Raw genomic sequence first — 22079 nt, forward strand, 5'->3', positions numbered from 1 at the left:
CTTGCTCCTACCTCTGTCAAAAAAGTCTTCTGTGTTTCCTCATCACAGCGAATCAGCTCTTTCATCACCATCACCTTTCCCGTTGCTTTGTGAGTCACCTGGTGGAAACAGACACCACAACTACAGGCAAGGTTCAAGAATACATAGCTCCAAAGCTCTTGCAACTGTTCTGAAAGAGAGCGTAATATTCCCCTTCTATCTGGAGGAGGATATACAGAGAAGAAAACACAAGAGCCCAGGAATCTGCAGAAAACAGCATAAAATTTCTCCTTTCAGAATTCAGCAGAAATTCTGTAAGAGAAACAGAAATCCCCTCAAGCTGACAGAGGGTCATACCAAGAGACCAACAGCATCCCAAGAACCAGAGCTGAAGTCTCCACTTTAGGCAGCATAAGGTTGAGCTGTCAAAACCTCCGAAGGCATCAATTCCATACTTGTGCATGTCTCAAGTTCCTCTAGGAAAAACACTTGCCCAGCGTGATGCTCACATTTTGTACATGGGTCCTAACAGCTTCATTTGTATCAGAAAGGAACCAATGTTCATTTGCATCAGGAGTGAAACCCAGCAATGCAAAACTACATTACCACATGCTTTGGTGTTAATGGTGACTCTGAAGCTTGCTCTTTCTAATGAGCTTATCAAATTTAGTCATGCAAGAACTAGGATGCACAGCATATTCAGGTAAGGCGGGAAGCAGTTGTTTCACCATGCTCCTCGGAACAGTGTATTGCTACCTGCAAGGAACATCCCAATATGGTGGCAAACCCAGAAATCGACACAGTAGGTATTCAGCAACATATTTCCTGGCTCTTGACACTGAAAGCATTTCAAATACCTCAAGAGCTGCCTGTATCCAACTAGTTTCTAACATTTTGCTGTGTTCTAGAGGTTTCTTTTAATCAGCTCTGCCTTACGTGCACAAGGTACAGGAATAAATAGAAAGGGGCCAAATTCTGATGAGCAGGTTTTACTGGAAATCCTCTGTCCCTTCAGTCGCTTTGCTTGGACAGCTCAGTCTCCTTAAGATCTCCAGATAACTAAACAACCACCTTTTCTCTAGGAACAGAAGGAGACTGTTCTGACTGGATACAGTACTTGTTACACCAAAAACATTCAATCTGAAACTCAAATAAATTATCACTTTTTTTTTTTTTTTTCCAATCATACCTTTTAAAATAAAAAGCCTTTCGGAAAACCTCCAGAACTGTAACCCAGAACACAAGACCAGTTACAGGATTTAGAAAGCTTGTTAGCTCTTGCAAACTCTGTGGCACAAGAGTTGTTTGGAACCATTGGACATAGCAAGCTGATACAAGTAGAATACAATTTTATGGAATAACAGAATGACACAACAGAAGCAGGAGTACAATATTCTTCTGCTCCCATCTGAAATCAAGCATCCATATGTAAGTAGCGAGCCAGGGAACACTACACATTTCAGCCAGGGACATGAAAGCCAGGAATATCTAATACCCAAAGATAAAGGGAATTGAAAAGACAAAGACAAGACAAGGCTAAGTGGAATTCTTAAGCTGACATACCAGCAGAACTGAAACAGGTGTCATCATGAAACTCTAAGAGGGCAATTTTAATTTCCAGAGCATGCACCAGGATGGCTATCAGGTAATTTGAGCAGAAAAGAAATGCCTTTGTGCCATTAACTGTGGGGACGCAGATGACAAAAGCATGCGACAGAGGAAGGGTTCTGCTTACCTGGACCTGTTATTTGTCTATGAGCAGAGGAGAAGAGAAATATGCTCATTAGTATAGATCAAAAGCATTGGGTTTGTAGTACTGGCTCACCACCATCCGTGGAAGCATGAGATGAACAAGGTATAAGGAGAAAAGTCCCATAACATGGTGAATAGCAATCCGAGTACTGAGGAGATCACAGCACCTTTGGTAAGGCAGAGACAGCTGCCTCCTGATGCTGTCAGGGATGCTAGGAGAAGAGCTCCTGAGCACCCCTAGTCAAGATCAGAGAGCTTAAATGCAAGAGAGCAGAACTGCTATTAATGGAGATTTTAACTATGAGAGTCATGCAAGACCTGACAACTACCACCACATTCAGGCTCTGCTGGGGGTTCAGAGTTCACTACATCAGCCTCACAAACCCTTGAGTATGCCACACTAATGGTGGGTGAGAACGTGTTTAACTCCTCATTCAGCATCTCTTCTTCACAAAGATTTTTATAAAAGCAAGTGTAACTTCTTCCCCATTCTCCCTCCCAGCCCTGGTGACTGCTGTGACACAGGCACTAACTCAGGAGATGATCATGTACGGCCAAGGTTGACGTTCAAATAAGACAACGTCAAAACCATCTGCAGCTAGAGATGCTCATGGTCAGGGAACAAAACAGAGAAATGGATCTCACTGAGCAACCCAGGTGAGTTCTGAGACTGACCACTATCAGCAGAGCAAAGAAAGGCTACTGGGACAGTGGCAAGTTTCTGAGACAGGCAGACACTGCTTAATCGGAGTAACCGATGAATGTTTGGGGAGCTTCCTCACCTTGATTGCTTGTCCAAAAAATCCTTTTCCTAGTACTTCTCCATGAATCAGGTCGCAGGGCCGAAAGATTTGCTGGGAGCAGCTAGAGGAGGAACGTAGGGATTCAGAGCGACTGATGTCACGGCTCAGAAGGAGCGGTTCCTTCGGAGAACTGGGGCCAGGAGACTTAGAAATGCTGTTACTTCGCCTAGAAAGCAAAAGAAATGAGAAGGTCAGGGAAGTTGCTAGGAAGCTTTATGAGTCAATGTATACCATCATTAACTCCTAAGAGACCAGTTTCTAGATGTGCTTCAGTGCTCTTCGTATCTCAAAAGCCAGATGTTCTCCCAGCACCACGGAAGCTCTCTGCAAACCTAGAGCAGCCTCCAAGCCAGGGCTGCCCAACATTTCCTGCAGAGTCAGAGATGGACCTTCTGAGAAGGAGGAAGCTGTGAAGATGAAGCTCTTATTACTTCTAAACAAAGATTAAAATATTGGTAAATGACTGAATGAGCAACTGAGCACACCAGCCTAAGAAGACAAGATTTTTCCCAAATACCAGGCCTGAGTCATATTCCATTTGAGGACACATTCTTTCCCAGCCATTTTGTTTTCTAACTAAAACCCTGTAAACCCTGTATCTTTTCTATGGTAAAAGTAGAGCTCCTCAACCGCTTCACCAATGGCTCAGACTAAGGCTCATACCACAGATTAGTCACGTCTCTGCAGTCATTTTCAATCACAGAGCAACCCAGCCAGGGCAAAGCAAGCAAGGTCAGAGACCGTGCTTTCAGGTCTTTACCTGAGGGATCGCCGGCGGAGCGTTCCTTCCAGATTCTCCTTGATGTCCAGTGGAGAGATGGAACGGGGGGAAATGGGTGGCTTTATGTGGGTGGGAAGCCGTGAGTCCAAACGAAGCCTGTCTAAGCGCTGTGAAACAGGGTCATGCTCTATCAGCAGCTGAAGCGTCTGGCTTGTCTTGCGAATCAAGTCCTCCACCTGCAATCAAACCAAAGAACAGGATGATAGCAGATAGGAGGAACATGAATAATAGCAGATAGAGGAGACAGAGAAGAATGCCCTTCAGAGAGTTCAGTGAGATCACTCCATAGTTGTGGTTTAATTACACACACCACAGTTGTCTACCAGACAAGCCAAGAAATTGTGACAGAGAAATTTCTCATGCTATCCAAAGCCTCTTCTGTTCTGGTTAGCTACAAGAGACCAAACATATTTATTTTTTCTGAGAAGTGTTTGAAAATTATTCAGGATTCTATCCTGAACAATGCTGTAGAAAACAGCTTTGCAAAAGCCGTTGTGCTCCTACTGTTCTGTTCAATACCAACAGAATATAAAACCTTTGTGTAGTGCAGGTAATGGTGGTCTCACTACACACTTGCAGCATCACCTGGTAACTGTACAAAGCATTTACTTGTAAATATAGACACCAAATACTTTTTTTTTTTTTTTTTTTGCAATGGGAAACTCACCCCGATGATCAGCCAAGCCTTTGTCTATTACTAGCTGCCTCTAAAGTGATCAGAACATCAGACTTCACCAGTAATACACGGAGGGTCTTCGCAGCCTCTGTCCTCTAAGATGCTTCCCTTATCTTCCCTTGTGACTGAATGCCACAAATTCAAAACTGCACCCTAACTGCATTTCCATTTGTTACACTTCCCTCTTCAGTTGGGATGGGCAGCAGAGTTTGTCTTCATTTCTGTTAGTACTGTTACCATGAGTACTATGGTTGTACACACACACACTACGTAGGGTGGGAGAACAGTGCCAACAGACAGGAAAGTTCTAGAAAGACTGATGAAAAGGAGGCTTCAGAACGGAACTCTACATACCTCCTCCACCTGTAGTGTACGAATAGGAGCTCCATTAATCTCCAGGATACGGTCTGCAGGGTGGATGGCATTTCGGACATCTGGGCTGATGTGCATCCTGTTAACTCTAAACATGGGAATTATAGCAGGGAGAAAAAAAGTCATTTTAGGCAGAATTATAAAAAATACTTGATCTCTGATGCTTCATTTTGAATTGGTATTTTGAAGTAAAATCTTTATTACAAATACTAATCTCTACTAGAGTAAGTGCTTAGGTCTGAGCTGGTTTGGGGAGGGCTCTTCATTTGCTCAGTTGCAAAATTTGAAAGTCCATTACAATTCTCAAATGTTCCTGTTCCACCAAGACCGATCCCCACAGCAGTTAAAGCAGTTGGCAGAACAGCAGTGTTGCAGAAGATTTACCTGCTCCCTCTGAACAGGCATGAACTTTGCACACAGCTTTGTCATACTCACTCCTTCACTTGGACACCAGTGGCATAGCTGGAGCAGCCACCTTCAACAGATACGGAGAAACCTCTCTTGCCATCAGTAGCTGCTGGCATGGAGATGAGTGTCAATGTGTAAGGCAACTGCTCACGCAGAGACTCAGTGGAGTGTTTTTCTATCATCGGTGTCAGCACAATCTGGTTATGGCATTTTCCACTAAAAGAAGTGAAGAAAGTCGTTATGGCAGTGTCCTTCCCCTCCCTGCCACCCTCACACTTCTACGTTCTGTCATTGACCCTAATCCATAGTTTTTGTGCTTACTCCATTCCTTCCTCCCTCCCACAAAAGGCAGCTTCCCAGCATTCCTTAGCATGGCATTAAGCTGACCCACACGGAGCCAGATAAACGTGCTTTAAACATACAGCAGGTAACAACGCAATTTCCCAGTGGCAAAGCATTCAGCTCCATCTTACCAGTAGAGAGTGGAATGCTGCACGAGCGCGTAAGTGTCCCCATCTTCAATGATCACTTTGCAGCTCATGCAAGCAAAGCACTCGGGGTGATACTTGTATTCGCCAGCCACCTACAGACAGAAAAGGGAAGCGCTTAGTAGAACTAAAAGCAATCAGCAGCTGCAGCTCCTGCTTTCTTCTCATTAATTTGTTCATTCAGATCTCACAGCCAAGTGGCATTCTTTTACTTCAGAGTTAAATTAGCCCAGTCTACCTTTCCTGAACCTCATCCTTGGCACCTTGTTTAAAAAACTTCTCTGAAACAAACATATCAACACGCAAAGCAAAGCTTGTGTCCCAGGAACCTCTGTTATATTTGGCAGCTGTTCAACTATCAAAAATAGTTGATAGCCTGCTGCAGACTAGTAAACAAGATATTAAACCTTCCTGTTCAGTTGCTCTTGGCATGACAACTAATGCTACGCCTGAATTAATAAAGCTGAAAGGGCTTTTTTTTTTTTTTTTTTGGCAGACAGGCAACGCACAAATTTATATACTTACCAGTCAGCTGACAGAAAAAAATAAGGCAAGCTGAGACAACAAAATACCTTTAAAGACTATTCTTATTCATTGAGATCTGTTTTTCTGTTTTCCTTGTAATAACTTCCCTTATTGATGATACTTCGCAAAGATTCAGGCAGACAATGAGAAATGGTCTCAGTACTGAGTACCATACTGCTTTTATTTAGGCCCTAGAAAATAATGGCCATGTTTCATTCTTGACAGTTATAAAGGTTAAATATTTGCAAGGCTGTGGCAAGGAGTGGAATATTTAGGTGAGCCCCGTATTGTCCAGGCAGAGTTCAGTGTTTCAAAACAAATAGGACTAACCACTTCAGGATACCATTGGCCAGAAAACCACTTTGGCTATAGCCCAGCTGGCACCTGGATGGCAATCTAGCCCAAAGCCACAACCCATCACTTATCCCGAGCTGAGAGGTATCCACTACAGGGCAGTGGAACCCCCCCCCCCATGGAGAAACCCAAACACTGTGCTACAGAAACTGAACAAGTGTCCCATTAATCACCCTTCTATTTCTCGTATCTGTGCGTTTCAGCACCTTGCTCTCTTTGTTCTTAAGCTTCACATCCTCACAGCACCCTCCTTTAAGAGTTACTCCTCTTCAAAATGAATCTTTATCTAGACAACGCACATACAAGCCTCTTTGTTTACCTGTGACACAAAAGCTGAGTAGCAAGGAGACTGTTACTTTCAGTTTGATATTTGAATAGCCAGGACAACTCCCAGCCAAGGACAAGGAGTTGGAGGCAGGTATGTCAGAGTCCTTACCATCACAGGACCAGTCATCAGCAGAGAGCAGCCATGGCAAGATTCCCCAAACTTCCCCCAGTAGTCTTTGTGGCAGTACAGCTTCCCATCTTTCTCGTAGTACCAGTTCGTGAGGGGATCCTGACATTCAGAGCACCTTGAAGGAAACAAAAGAACAAGGTTCCTGTTAGCAACAAGTCCCAGTTCAATGGAGAATGTTCTCTCCTACGTGGGGAAAACACATTCAGCAGCAGCTCACTGCTGGTTGTTCTGGTCACTGACGTACTAAATCCAACCACTTGGCAATGCATTTTCAAGTCAAGATTAGCACCAAGGTTTGTAAGGAGGGGTGGTACCAAACAATTCAAGGGCAAAGACGCACTTTCAAAGTTTCAAACAAATTCCATCCACTTCTTAAAACACATCAGCTGGTTTACAAATTATGTCATATAAATTTTACTCCTTTCTCCCTCTTCCCGGGAGTATGCAGGTTTCCAGTTGCAGGCTCGCCCAGCACTAAGATGGCTCTGCTACATTTCTGCCTAGGCAGTGTTTCTACAGCATCAAACCTTCTTGCACCAGAGCACCTGCCCCTCAGACATCAACAGCAGCTCCCTTTCCGAGAAGTGATTATTCATCCCTTATCTACAAAAAGGAAACAAACCAAACCCCCAAACAAGGAAAGAGATGCAGCAATTCTGTTGCAGATATCATTTCTGCAAATCACAAGCAGAACCCAGATCTTCAGGCCTGAACACCAAATAATCCTGCCTCAGCAGGACATACTGGGCAAGGGAGTTTAAATTCTGCAGCACAGAGGTGTGACTTAACGGAGAGATAAGGCACAGACAGGACTACATTCCCTCAGCCCTTGCATCATTGGAGATTATTCCATTAGCCCTGGGCAGCATGTTCTGAGGCTTTAAAAGAAAAATTAGTCTGGTATTGGCCATTTCTGAGTGCAGCACTTAAGGCAGGTTAGTAACCATTAACTGGTTCAAAGGAACACCTCCAAGATCAATGTCTTTGTCAGCACAGTGCTTTCCCAAAGGTAGGAGTTTCTTCTGCCCCTACCCCAACAACTGGCTCAGTTAGTACATTGGAGGGCAACTCATTGCACTGGTGGGAGGGAATTTTTAGGTGGAACTGTGCCCTCTGGGCAGCGTGCCTCTCTCCACAGCACCAAATGCACTTTAGTCAGCCCGTGGCAGTGGAGGAACACTTCTTACATGCTTCATTTCTAAGAGGGCTGCTACTGGTCTCACCTTTCACAAGCTTTCTCGAAGCTTATTTGTGCCAAAGGCATTCCTTGTAAATTCCACCAGCTTGTAACAAGCGTGGTGATATGAGAAGCTGGTTGTGCTCCAACAGAGAGACGTTCTCCAATATCTCAAGAGACTGCCAAACAAGATGAAGCTGCTTGTAAGTAGCCTATGGTGTTAGGGGAAAACACACCTTGTGAAGTATTTAATGCCATACCCTACCCTCAGGAAAGCTGCTCCTTCTACTTTAGACTGTTTGTTCTCCCAGCTGAGCAGCTCCCAGTCCTGTCCTTCCCCCTCCCTGTGACGTGAAAGAACTCCAGCACGTGCAACAGGCCCTGCCAATTTTGCCTGAGCAGGGGGAGCAGTAAGTGAGCATCATGCTACCAGGTACGTGCATTATTATAGCCTCAGCCTTGGGGCACTGTCAGGGTTACACCCTGCTCATGGTATGCAAGAGACCTGGAGGGCATTGCGATGCATTTTGCCTTCAACCACTAGTCTTTGGCTTTCATTTGCAGTAAATACCCCACGCTGAATGATCAAGTAGGTGAGTGGGAGGGAGAAAAGAGCAAGTGGAGACTAACAGCAAAGATTTCTATCACTCTGTGGCAGGAACATCTGGCTCAGCATGGGCAAATCGGATCCCTCAAACTTATCCAACTTCTGCGTGCATGCCTGTACCAGTGCATGCTCCATGAGTGATTACATCTTCAAACAGGGAGCTGTGACCAGACCTGCACTTGGGATGCAGATAGCAATACTGGAGTCTGGGGACTGCTCTACCAGGACTTCAAGACCTGGCTTTCTGACTAAGTTCTCTCCAAGCAGGTGGGTTATTTTATTTATTTGTTTTTAAGCACAATACCTTCCCTTCCTCACCCCTCTCCAACTTCAACTCCCTTTTCTTCTTAAGAAAATCTAATGTTTCCTCAAAAGCAACACAACTGCAGTTTGTTTTAGACACGTTCCAAAGGATCACGTACACTTGTCCTCCCACTTCATCAATTCCAGCCTCGCAGCACTTTGATTACTTTGCTTCCATCCGGAAACAAGCACTGGTATCTAATTTGCAACACACCCTCAGTGAAATGAAGGTGAGGGGTGGAGCCAACAAGCAGTCAGTTCTTTGCTATGCAATTAAACAAATCTGGGCAGGACAAGTTTGCAGCTTAAGGCTCAGAACCCCACCCTGGGCAGTGAGGCAACAGGAACAAAGCAAGCAGAGAGGCTAGGTGCTGGTAATGGGTCTAACTGGCTACTTCGTTGAACACTGTCACTTAGAAAAGGCTTTAGATTTGTCAGGTGCTGAGAACTGACAGCACACAGGTATAGTTATAACAACTTTTTCAGCTGTTTCAGTGTCTTTGCCCAATGATAAATGCATCACATGCTAGTTCCACAAGACTCTCATTGAAGAGATACGTCAGATTTTTATCACGGAAGATACAAGCGTTAATACTCCTTCCTTTTTCCTCCTCAGTGGAGCATGTGGCATCACTGCACTGCCATTGCTGGAGTTCACATTGGCTGAAACAGGAATACAATTACTTCTAGAGGCATTAAGCAAGCTAATCTTTGCCAGTCACCACCACCAAAAGGAAGGAAGATTTCTTCCTCTTCTTTTAGATTAGAAAAAGCTAATCTTTTCCTAAATGATTTGGTGTTCTTACTACCAAGTAATGAAGCATGGTAATCAAATCTCTTGGAGGACTGCTAACAACTACACTTAATGCGTTTCCTCTTGCAATGCAGCCACCATTTTCAGATCTGCAGAGCTCTTTTCTGATTATACAGACCCATACACTATGAGTCTTCATTTCCCATCCTTGGTAATCAAGAATAAATTAATCTGCCTTCCATAGTCATCCTCCAGGAACCCCAGGCAGCATCTGGAGCGCAGTGTTCAGCCCTGCTCTGTATGATGCTCTGTAACACAGAAAGAGTTCACAAATCGGTGCTTGATGGTTTTGCAGGTAGTAGGAAGATCAGGTCACAACAGGTAACCAGCCTGGTTTTCAGCAAGATGGAGATTCAATCCATGTGGCATCTCTTTTACATCTAAATGAAAGCCAATACCCTCATGGAAGCAAAGACTTCCCTGGCACTGAAGAGCCGATCCCTTTGAGAAGGGCTCATTAATAAAATCCACCCCCCGCACACTGTCAGGCTAGATCAGTTAACGCTAGACAGGCTTGAAAGAGCTGCGGTTCCAATTCTACAGGCAGAGAGGGGAAGAGGACAGTCATGCAGACAGAAGGCTGCGGAATAAAGCATAATCCCAGCCTGCAGCTAACCCAGAGGCTTCTCACCCAGGCCTAGCAGAAGCGTGTGCACTAGCTACATAAGAGATGTTTGCCAAGCAAGAACAGATGCTAGAAAACACAGAGTAAGTACTAGACGATGCAGTATTTCAGCTCTGACTATGCAAAACCACCTCCACACCACTTAGTAAAGGTGCATCTATGGCTTAGCATGATGCCCTGCACGTAGTACAAATAATGAAAGGCTGCTCCCTTTCCTTCTGGAAGTGGATGCTTTTTCGGAAGGTTGCCTAATGAAGCTCTGCAGTTGCACATTAGTATTTACTCCTATCACAGGTTGTTTTAACAAAAGGCCCACTACCCCCAAATCAGTGCACCAGTGTTTGTAGGAACAGGATCAACAATAATGAGCAAATACAAGCAGAGGGGATAGGACAGAGACAATGAAACTGCCAGCCTTGCCTTTCCCCATACATTCACCTTATCAGCACATCAGCATCGCTCACAATCCTGGCTGTGCTCAGCCCCACGAACAGTTTGCACCATGGAGATGCAATGCAATCAAAGCCTTATTCTCTAGCTATCACCTTTCTCAAGCCTTACTTGTTTGACTGAGCCAACAACGTTTGTTAATGCAAACCAAAATATCACGGGACAAGAATCCTTTCCACGTAAGTGAAGCGTGTTGCTAGCCCCTAGTTACCTGCAAAGTACTTGATTTCTTTCTTAAACAAGATTGCGCACTGCCTCACTGCAGATTACATCACCTTCTCAAACTCTGCAGCAGCATGTGGCACTCCCTCAGCCTGTGCTGTGCACAAGTAGCATTGGAAGAGACGCAAGCAGCAGCAGCCATGGCGATCTCATTCCTCTGGCTGTGGAGCAAAGCACAGGGGCACAGGATAAAGCAGTGCACAGCGTCGCTCTGAAAGGGAGCCTGCTCGCCCCAGAACACGCAGACACTGCCTTGCAACACAGGTACCATTCTCTCGTACCTGAGAGCCTTCACCAGGGAGGCTGGCAATAAGAATCTCCTCCTCAAAAATATGACAGGACCCCGCATTGAGGCCAGCTGCTTCCTGCACACAAGCACCAGACCTGACTTCACAGCTCACATGCTAACTGCTTAGGATAGCATTACAGGAGCAAAATGACAGCTTGAAGATCCACTGCTAACCCTGTGCAAAACTTACCGAAAGGGATCCTTGGGAGCGAAGTAAGCAGGGGCAGACAAGTAACTTCCCATCTTCAGTACAGGATAAACCGGCTCAGCCACAAACTTGTCCAACTGCCTGCGAACAGCTCTGCTCTGCCAACATGGCAGCAGCCAGTGCTCATTTCGTCTTGCGCTGATTCAGATACCTCACCTCTCTTTCAAGCTGCCCAAGGAATGCCAGGTCTCTCTTCTGCTCATTCCTTGTCAGATTTTTCCTGGCTCCCATGGCTATGACCATCCTCTCCTGTGCTCAGCAGCTGCGGCACCCTTGGGAAGGACAGAATAACTGCTAACCTGGCTAGTTGGACATGCTGCTGCAATAGTTCTTGCGAGCTCTGTTGCTTGCTAACTATTGTCAAGTTTTCCCTTCTCTGGTTCCACCCAAGGGTGGGAGGGGAGGAGGAGCCATTGCAGGAGGACAGCGTGTGGCTACAGAGCCTGAATAAGCTCTACTTCTCTAGGGGTGGAGCTTTGATCCAAAGGGGGTTTGCATTAGTAACTGCTGAAAGACAGTAACTTTTGCCAAATGAATGAGCGTGAAACTGCTCTTTGCAGCAGTGGTACATCTGGTGGACAAGTCAAGGAAGGCTGAGTCTGATGGAGACAGCTAGCCACGTCTCCAAACACTGCAAATCAGTGTTTGCTACATACTTTCCCAAATCCTTCACAGTGAGCTGGGGTATACTACCTTAACAGTACCTTCAATATATTTGGTCATCCTCTTGCAGGAGGTAACTTCCTAGTGTGCTTCATCCAAGGAAAAATAACTTTCTTTCCCACACTTTTAACACAGAGATCATTCAGGCATTTAACTGAATCTGCACCTCCTGAAAGGAAGCTGAGAAGCGTAAATCAGCACAGACGAGTACTCTCTCCTACTCGCAGCACATGTAGCTATATCACTTTGCTTGCTCTGAAGCCAAGCATGATCTCTAGTGGCCAAACCAGCTAAAACTGTTTGCAAGACACCGAGCGATGCAACAAACATATGCTGCTGCACTGAGCCTCCCATTTTTGTACAGTCAGCAAAGCCTGGCATGCCTGAACACAGCCTGAAAATCATGCTATGTTCCAGAGGCAAGAGTACTCAAATGTGCTTTTACTGGAGCAGCTCATTCTGTTGGCATATTGTTCAAGGGATGCTTGGGGCTGAGACGAGGCAGTCTTGGCTACAGATTTGACAGCTGCTGCTTGCTATTGAAGTAAGCAAAAAAACAGGCAGCTTCTCTCTGTCCTGTCCCGTCCCGTCCCCCCCCCCTCCCCCTTCATGAAAAAAAATATCATTTTCTTCCTTTTCTCCCATTCAATGCAGTTTCTGAGCCTGGCTGTAAAAGCACAGTGAAGCCTAGCGCAGCAGAGCCCAATGTGATTGTCAGTTCCAGCACGGGTCTAATTCCTTTTAACATTTCACACAGCTCTACTGGAAGCAGCAACACGGTGAGTCTGTGTCTAGGAATGCACTCTGGTCTCCCACATTCTCTATATGTTGCATGCTGAAAATGGGCCAGTGCTCAAAATCCAGCGCTCCCCTGGTTATCAGCACCACCCCACAACACACACATACCTCTGGTGCATCGCAGAGCCTCTCCCCTGCCCAGTATCACCTACAGACAAAAGCTTTCCCCCACAGAACTGCTACCACGGGCTGAACTCCCTCCAAGGGGGATTCCACGTGACCTCATAAATCCCAACTTTTCAGACAAAACCTTTGAAGTTTTGATCCACAGATGTGATAAGCAGCCAGCTAGTCTGTGAACGAAGCCAGCAGATAAAGCCCAACTTCAAAGTAATAAAAACCACCCAGACAGCCAAGCAACTGGGAAGGGATTTTGCTTGAGACTTCCTTAAAGCAAAAGGACACATAGTCCAAATGTCTATTTAAACAGGAAACATCTTATCAAAATGATTCTACTTTTGCAACAAGCCCTAGCAGCAGTCAGTAACTTACCTTTTCCTACGCAGAGCTCTTGTTACTTCTTGCTTTTTGTCTATATGACCTATTTGAAACCATAATAGCCCTGATAAAAGGGCTCTAGAAAAGGTGTTAATCTATTCATTAGTTCTAGACCTGAATTCCTGCCAGAATGAGTGTACTTCAGAAATGCTGATAAACAGGTGGTGGTGGTCAGACCTTTTCTGTGTAATTTTACTGATACTATCTCTGAGAGCCAAAATGCAAGGGAGCATGAGCTGAAGTCAAAGATATCCATATTTCTCTCCTGCAAATTCTGACAGCATCTGCACTACAAACACACAGCCACCACAGGGGTTTGCTTTCCTTACTATGGTTTGGAATTGCATAGTCATTTTTGCCAGAGATAAAAGCCTGAACATTGTAACTGGCAAATGAAGGGGACAAATAAAAACTTCAACAAACCCTTAACATGAAGTTTATTGCAAATTGAGTTGCAAAATGTCATAGATTTTATCATTTTATCCCCACAGAATGGCATCATAGCTGTTGTGATATTCAAGTCATTATGATCTTTAGACAGTAGGGGTTAGGTTGCACATCTAGACACACTATTTACCATGGTTCATGCTGTCCACAGACAGATTCATCAACAGAATAGCATGGTTACAGACAGATGCATTGCTCAGCATATCTACCAGCCCTAAGATATACAAATTTATCCTGGCACAGGCAGGCACTTCAGTATGTGTGTGGGATTGGTATAAGCTGGGGAAAGGCATCTGCTTGATGCCTCAGGAGGCCGCAGCAAGTCTTTGTTTCAGCATGGGTGCAGTTTGGAGGCATTCCAGCTCCTTCAATACAATCCCAACACCTCATTGTATTTCCAAGGCACTTACACCTAACATATGCTTCACTGGTGTTGAAAGACAGAGTCAAGCTCCTGACATCAGGTACTGAAACAAATACTGTTTTGGTATGCATGTACCTCTGAGTGAAAGCTCTTGCATGCAGCTCTTGAGTAAACTAAAACGACTAGTGAAGTGAAACTCATCTTTGTCACAGCACCTTACTTCTAAACAGAGGCAGGGCTTTAGGCAGAGTGATGCCACCTTAGTATCCAACACCACTAAGCACATTAGGACAGAGGGAGTGCTTTTACCTCCAGCATTCTTAGCTAATGCCTGCAGACCTACTGACTTCGTACAGGCTGAGAAGCAAAGTAAAGAAATGCAGCCTACCGAAACTTCATCGCTTATACATATTTTTAGAAGCAGTGACTTCTGATCCGTAAACACCTGACAGATGACTGTAAGACTGGCACTTACACCACTGCACCTTCACTTGCTTTCTAACTCACTGCTTTCGACTGCAGACTGCTAAACTTTTCAGGGGAAGGATCCTGTCTTACTCATCTGGAAAACCCAGCACACACTGCGCTGTGTGAGTAATTCTAATTATATTGATACAAGAATGCTCTGATAACAATGCCCTTAAGGACAAGGTGCACCAGTTAACTAAGAAGTTCAGACCGGAATGCCCGGCTCCTTGAATACAAACAGTTGTCATCTATGTGCTGTAGCTGATAGATTGGCCTGAGGAATGTGACCATGTCCACCTGCAGAGTGCTTCGATGTTCCTTTGGGTTTTTAAATCCTGAGCTTTTATGGCCATCTGTGTGCAAACAGGCACTTAGCAACTATTTCTCCCTGTATCAGATAGTGAGCTGCTGAATTTCAATGCCCCATGGAGACACCATCAAAGAGGCATTTCCAGGAATCTGCGGGATTAGTGGGGAAGAGCTTTCACCTCTCATGCCCAATAAGCTTTCTGTAAATGCCAGAAATTAGAGAAGACATGGAAAAAGAAAAGATTCTTGTATTCCTGCATTTGCTACATTTCACCTACGTTTTATTACTACTCATATTTCCCCTGCTCTCAAATTCAGCTGTTGCGTGTACAAACCTGCGTTCACAGCTGAAAAGTTAAAGGAAGAGTCAGAGTAGCAAATATCTCCACCTTTCCAGTGCATCTTAATAACACCTTTGTTTACATCTTTATCTGTCAACATTTGTAGCTTCATATCCTGACACTCTAGATCTATTTTTCCAGTTGTCTGTGGGGGAAAAAGCAGCCCTTGGAAAATGAAGGCCTGTACCAATCTGAACCAACAGAGGTGAACCAAAGGCCCAGATCCAGGGCTGCTTCAGTCTAGCAGAGACTGACAGGTGATGTGATTGCTGCTTACAAACTGGCAAAGAGAAGTTGAAGTTTAGCAGATATCCTAAGAACCACAGAAAATAGATCTGCAAAATACCCCTTCCAAGTCATCTAGTTTATCCTCCAACCCCCATAAGATATGCAACAATACATACACAATTCCTAATGCGAGGTTGCCAGGCTTGCCTTCCTGGGCCTCCACATGTAAAAAGAATCAAGGTAATTCACTACGGTTTGCTGGGCAAAAAATGTTTCTATAACACACAAAACATGCTATTCAGTATAAAAAAATCAAGTCTTTGTACAAAAATCAAACCACTAGAACTGGCAAATTAATAGTGGGTCTCTTTCTCCCCCGCGGCCGGGAGCTCAGGGCACCCTCAGCGCACAGGACAGTGAATGCCGTTCTGTTTTCCCAGCGGACACTTGTCACACTGCAGACCACACAATGGGCAGGCAACGAGGGATTCCGGGAAGAATCCACTTTTAACCTTGTTCCACTACTGAGAAATGGGCAGAAGGAGAACTTGTTTCAAATTCACTACACAATACCCATAGGAGACAGGGCCAGTTGTTGTTCTGCACTCTGCCAAAACCGGTCTGCTTTTTAAAGTGTTCTGGTGGTTACAACACTGTGCCTTTTAGTTTCTAGCTGCAGTAAAGGTTAACAAAAATTTAAATGGTTGAGTAACAGGTTCAAAAAAAAAAATAAAAGAGTGCAAGCACCTGAATGCAAAGCAGTCTGTCAGGTGAATTGATTTAAGGAACAATGCAATTTCCATTGTGATTTAACCAAATTTTGTTTTATTACTTTAGACTTTTTTTTAACAAGTATAAGTAGTTTCTGAAATATTTCAAGATTATATTTAATTGTAGCCAGGATGTTTTACTGGAAAGTCAACTTGCTAATTAACATTGTTTAAATATAATCTTGTAACCCCTAATCAGCATTAAAAGGTTTAATTTATGCTTAGATATCAAAAGCTTACACTTTTTAATCAGCTGTTTATATGATTAACTTAGCATCAACTATTTCATAACATATTTTTTAAAAAGAATTCATAATGCCTTCGGGATTTTTCTCCAGGTCAAACTGGGTTGTATATGCATAAAAAGCTGGTATATTAAGCAAAAATGAAATTCTTTTCTAAATTGAATTAATAGTTTATGGTCACCATCATCTTCAGTCCCTTGATTCTTTAGACCTACTAATGAAAAAAAAAAAAAAAAAAAGAAGTATCAATATAGAATTTCCTTTTTTTTTTTTTTTTTTTTTTTTTGTCTTCCATAAAAAAGAAGATGAATTTTTTCATTCTTCAAATTCCCGATGATTTTCTGTTTTTAATTAACTAGTTTGGGGTATAAACTAAATAGTGGATATTTAAATCTTTGACTGTAAAATCATTAGTAATCCATTACCTTCAGTAAGTTCAAGTATTTTGAAGTTATACTTTGGACAGTTTTTTCTGTAATGTGGTGGGTTTGGCTTGTGTTTCAGATTCCTGCAGCAAGCCTGTTTTACTTGGCTACTTAAGTTAGATTTTCTTTTTTTTTTAATAGACCATAGTAATATACATCCTCTGTTATTTCAGTTAGGAAGGAACTGAACCTCAGCTGTCTTCCTTCCTAAAAAGTTCTTACAAAGCTTGCTACAGTAGGGATTCCTACCACCATTCCCAGTAATTTTCTTCATCTGGATCCAAAAGCATTTTTCACCTGAATGCATTCAACAGGCTTCATCTGAATTAAGTTTTCAAGTGATCAAAACTACGCTTTTCAAAAATACTGTGTCCATAACAAAACCATGCAAATACACATGGGTCTTCTCATCCCATCCTACTCAGATTCAAATACACAATATTCCTATTAAAAAAGAAAAAACGAGGGAATTATTCTTGTTTGTCTATCTGTGGGGTAAAAAACACCACCAAAGCAATGTACATCAAAACACGAGGTATCAATACTTTATTCAAAGGTGTAATTTAAGGCAGTATCTTCTACTTTGTAATATGAAAAAAAAAAAAAAAAAAAAGGACCAAAAGCAGTAAGAACAGCATGGTCTAGGTTAAAAACAAACAAACACGCACACACAAAAACCACATTCTTCTTCCAATAGTCCCCTTAGGTTAAAGTGATCCAGACCTAGGAAAAAGACAGCAACTTTCTTTCCTTATCGAGGTGGAGAGTTTGAATTTTTGTGCGATATTTGTACCAAATCCAGTGGAACCGTGTACCAATGGAACAACAACGACCTTTGAAAGCGACTGCTATCTCAACAGAATTCAGGGGCAAAAAAGTACATTCAGAGTTAATTCACAACAGACATTGTGACAGAAACATCCAAAAACGTCCTCTGCCAGATCTAACCCACCAAGCCTAAAGATCAGCTAGCCAAGGAACAATTGAAAATATTCAAGCTACACAAATTGGGATTTGCTTGGCCCTCCAGCCAGAGCAGAGTAAACGCAGGTTTCAGAGACAAAGCTCCTGCACATGCAGTTTGAGGAAGGAGGGAAGTGACAAAAAACTTAAATCCTCAGAGACACGCATGTACGTCAGCTACTGCCAGTGCCAAGCATGATCAGCAGCCTAGCCTGACCAAGAATAAACAGAGCTAACGAGTCTGGAGCGGTGCCAAGCGGCATTAGAGAAATTATGTGCCAGGCCAGAGACTCAGCTAATCCACAGGAAGACTGTAAAAAACACTCCACAAGAGCTGCCGGAACTCACAGCTACTAGCTGCCAAAGGCTCCTACCATTAGAGGCTTTTTAAAAGTTTGGCTTTGGGATATGAAGCACAAGACTGCAGCCCAGCATGGCTTGGGGATAACAGAAGAGAAGGGAGAACAGAGAGCAAACCGGGATCTGTTTTCATGTACAGTCCTAGCCTGGAACTAGGAAAAAGGGAAGGGCAGCTTCCTTTAGTGCAGGTTCCAATTGTTCACTCAGCATGGCAGCTTAGCTGGGTGTTGGAGCTAGCCAAAAGCATAGAGTGTAAGAAAAGTGCATCAGCAAACACAGAAAGCTACTACTTAGCTCAGGAGAAAAGCTGGCATCGTCACTTGTATGAAGAGGGGAAAAAAACCTTTCATTTTACAATATAAACTACAATATAAAATTCTCTGTAAGGTTCCCTGAGGGCACGATTTGCCTCCAGCTCAGCTGTTAATCCACCTCCACAACAAGAAGCACCCAGACATTCACAAATCAAGACCTACATCAGAAATAGTCAAAGAAAAAGGAAGACAGGCAGACTTACTGGCACACTCAGATTTGAATTTGGCTAACTGGGAGAATTTCGGGAAGTTTAATAACAGGACACCGGCTTGTTAGAGAGGAGAGAAAAACAGGGTTCAGAGAAGCTGACTCAACATAGCTGAACAGGAATACTCAAACCCATAGAAACCAAAGAGACGGGGATTTGCAGTGATTTAAAACAGTGACTGTGATTAACAAGTCATTCTAACTAACTGCATTTTCCAAGTCAGAGCTAGCATTGCTTTGGCAGCCAGATATGCTTTTTTTTTTTTTTTCTTTTAAATGCACCAATAACCGCAATACTTCATCAGTCTTTTTAAAATTAAACAACAGCCAACCAACAACAACAACCAAAACCAACAAGAAACCACAAAAGGACAGTAAATGCCTGTGCTGGCACAGCAACCACTCCTCCAAAGCCATGCTTTGACAGGGTCCAAAACATCAGCCTCTCCAGATTCAAGCTACAGGTACCCCTACACAGAAGCCAGCAGAAGCTGCAGGTACCCCACCACTCTCCCAAATATAAACCCTTTCAGAAATGGGATTCTGGAGCAAGAGAAATCGACGGAATATTTATGAAACACCCACAGGAGGCATTACTCCTGCTGCCAGGATGCAGAGCATGTCAGAGAGCCTTTTCTGTCCTTGCTGACAAAGGTGTCCAACATTATCGAAAACATTTCTGGCAAGTTTGCATGGCTTAGCAGTCAGACGGGGAGACAAAGCAGAAGGCAAGAGCTCCCTCCCCCAAATCAGCAGCTTTTTTCCCCAGCACCCTGCTATCGCCCTTGCACCTACCACATGTGGAAGCAGCGGCAGGCTATCCAGATTGCCCAGGCACTACTCCGGAATGCAGCTGAAGACAAATGTGCAACCCATGGCTTCTGCTACCGCCAGGAAATCAGAGCTTTCATGTGTACTTTATCTGTGTTCCCGTACGTGTTTACGTCAGCGTGGTGATGCTTTGCCAGCAGCAGCCGACTGTTAGAGCTGAAGGTCAGTTCCAAAGGGCTGCTGCAGGCACTGAGGTATGGCTGCAACCCACAGCGTGCATTTTCTGCAGGAGGCTCCAGAACAGGTCAGACACAGAGGTGATAGCAAGATATTGCCGCTAAACTAACCTCCTGTTAACGCTTTGAGCCAGCTGAACAGTCCCAGGAGAGTTTAAAAAGGCTAAAATTTTACCTACCGGAAACAGGAGATATGCCAAGCTTCATTAACAGTCCTGTAGAGGCGCTGACCAGCAGCGATGCTGTCCCCGCATCCTAGGCATCTCCAGACTTCTTCACCTGTGTGCAGAAATAAGGTGACATACAGCAACCATTTCACATCAAGGAAAACTCAAGCATTGCTGATAATACTGATAATAACAACCTGAAATTACATAGCTGACATTAAAGGCTTCACACACACACACAGAGCGATAAGCCAATACCTGGCATTTTTCAGCCCCAGAGAGTGGAGTTCCCAATACGAACCCTGACATCTATATGGACTTTTTCCCTTCAGACCTAACATCACCACGTGCTCCTTCATAGTCTGCAGAGGAAAGCAATATCACTTTTCACAGAAAATGGCTCAGTTACAGCTGCGTTGCTCTTTAGAGCAGAGATTTCAGGAACTTATTGTCCCAGTGTGACAGCTCCTACAGAGAATCATGCTATGCCAGGAAGCCACGTTACCATTTCCCCTGTGCCACTGACTCAGCACCTAAGATTTTCACTCACTTGTATAATTAATTGGATTTCCCAGAAAAGAAAGAAAGGGAAGAAAAACTCTACTCGGCAGAGTACAACTTGACCACCAGGAAGGAATTACACACTCGAATGGATATTCCTGTAGAGGCTGTACAAGCAACGTCACGCTAGAGCCAGACTTGGGAAGAGGGGTAGATGCTACCGGCCTATTGTCCCTTCCGAAAGCATTGTGAATAGTCAGAAAGTTAAAATAACTTCTGAGAGAACTGCCATAAAACCCCAGAGACGTCTAGGATGCATACAAGCAAGGAAAAAGCAGCAGGAAGACCCTTGCACAAAGAGCATTTGGCACACAGATAAATGCTATCCAAAATCCAGGCAGCTGTTTGGGCATCTTCAAGTAGGAGTCAAGGATCTGGATGGGCACAGGATGGTGCAAAGAACCCGCCATGGAGCTGGGCGCGTCTCAAACCTGTTTCTTCATGCTACCGAAAGCTGACTTGCAGTTAAGTTGCACAAGGAAAGCCTGCTTAGAGGAGGAAAACCACTAACCACTGACTTCCAGTTTCTAAAGAACGTTAGAACTCAGCAGTTGCTCAGGCGATCGCCCCTTCTTTCACTGAAGGGGACACGTTTCTCTCTGAGGTCAGTGGTGATTACCAAAAACTCGTGGTGGGGTGAACCTGCTAAGAGCATGCGGTCAGACGCAGCCTGCTTCCTCCTGCAACTTCACCCCGAAACATACGACAGCTCCTCTCTTGACCACATCAAATGGCTACTCCAGACAAGCTCCCTCTCACTCTGCAGAAATCCCTCTGCTGCAGCACAGCCAGTTGTGCGATGCCGAAGGAAGACGCATTAGATTAACAGTTCAGCATTCGGAAGCGTGCCTCTTGCTCACGGGGAGGATGATTTCTTTAGTCCCCAGTCTCTCTTTATCTTCACGGTTTAGATGTGGAGAACGTTACTGGTAGATATGAGTCAAAGGGACAACCACGAGGTCACACGTTCAGCAGGGCAACAGCACGAGGCGAGAGGACAGCGCGGTGTGACTGTGAGCGGTTAATGAAAGCAAGCAGAACCTGCCCGTCAGTGCACGGCACAGCACCGCAGCCACCACGGCCCGGAGGAGCGGGGCGTCAGCTTGGGGGGTGGCAGCAGCCGGGAGAGCGCAGAGCGGAGCGGAGAGCCGGGCCCCAGCCCGGAGCACGGGGTGCGAGCAGCCTGCGGGGAGCGGCCGGGCACAGCACGGCCCCGCACAAGCGCCCAGGCAGAACCCAGAACCGAGCCCCCCTCCTTCGGTGGCCACCGAGCACCTCCGGGCGCTCCCCGCCAGCCCCTCAGCGCCCGCCCGCAACCGGCGGAGGCCGCCCCCTGCCCGGCCCCAGCCCTGCCCCTGCCGCCGGGAGCCGCTGCCCGCAGCCGGGCCCCTCCGGCGGGCCCGCAGCCAGCCGCCACCGACGGCGACGGAGCCCGGAGCAGCCCCGGGATGAGCTCCCCCGCCCGCACAACGCCCTCCGGGCCCCGCGGCGCCCCCGCCCCCGCCCAGCGGCGCCCCCGGGCCGGGCCGGGCCGGGCCTCACCTGGCGGCGCCTCCATCACCGCCCGGCGGCCTCGCGGGGCGGGGCGGGAGGGGCGGGGCCGCCGGCGGGACACGCCCCCGATCGGAGCCCCGCCCCCCGCTCATCGCCGCA

General features: G+C 45.2%; 1 protein-coding gene across 6 annotated transcripts in view; it reads right to left on the minus strand.

Annotated features, from left to right (window-relative positions):
- LIMK2 (LIM domain kinase 2) overlaps window positions 1-22019 on the minus strand; it is a 30102-nt gene extending 8083 nt beyond the window's left edge. The window contains exons 1-9 of one of the 6 annotated variants that reach the window (XM_084539039.1): window positions 21969-22019; window positions 19878-19977; window positions 6575-6710; window positions 5245-5354; window positions 4799-4987; window positions 4346-4451; window positions 3295-3491; window positions 2514-2700; window positions 12-98 (exon numbers count right to left, since the gene is read on the minus strand). In XM_084539039.1, the coding sequence (XP_084395165.1) occupies window positions 12-98; window positions 2514-2700; window positions 3295-3491; window positions 4346-4451; window positions 4799-4987; window positions 5245-5354; window positions 6575-6710; window positions 19878-19977; window positions 21969-21984 (1128 nt within the window). In that variant the 5' untranslated portion in view covers window positions 21985-22019. Of the gene's footprint in view, window positions 1-11; window positions 99-2513; window positions 2701-3294; window positions 3492-4345; window positions 4452-4798; window positions 4988-5244; window positions 5355-6574; window positions 6711-11272; window positions 11659-19486; window positions 19809-19877; window positions 19978-20123; window positions 20146-20687; window positions 21564-21968 lie in introns of those variants that run through there. The other 5 variants (XM_084539038.1, XM_084539043.1, XM_084539040.1 and 2 more) reach the window with 5 other exon arrangements.
- Window positions 22020-22079: the final 60 nt, after the last annotated feature.

This window comes from Aythya ferina (assembly GCF_964211825.1).
Source record: "Aythya ferina genome assembly, chromosome: 17".
In the NCBI taxonomy this organism is placed as follows: domain Eukaryota; kingdom Metazoa; phylum Chordata; class Aves; order Anseriformes; family Anatidae; genus Aythya; species Aythya ferina.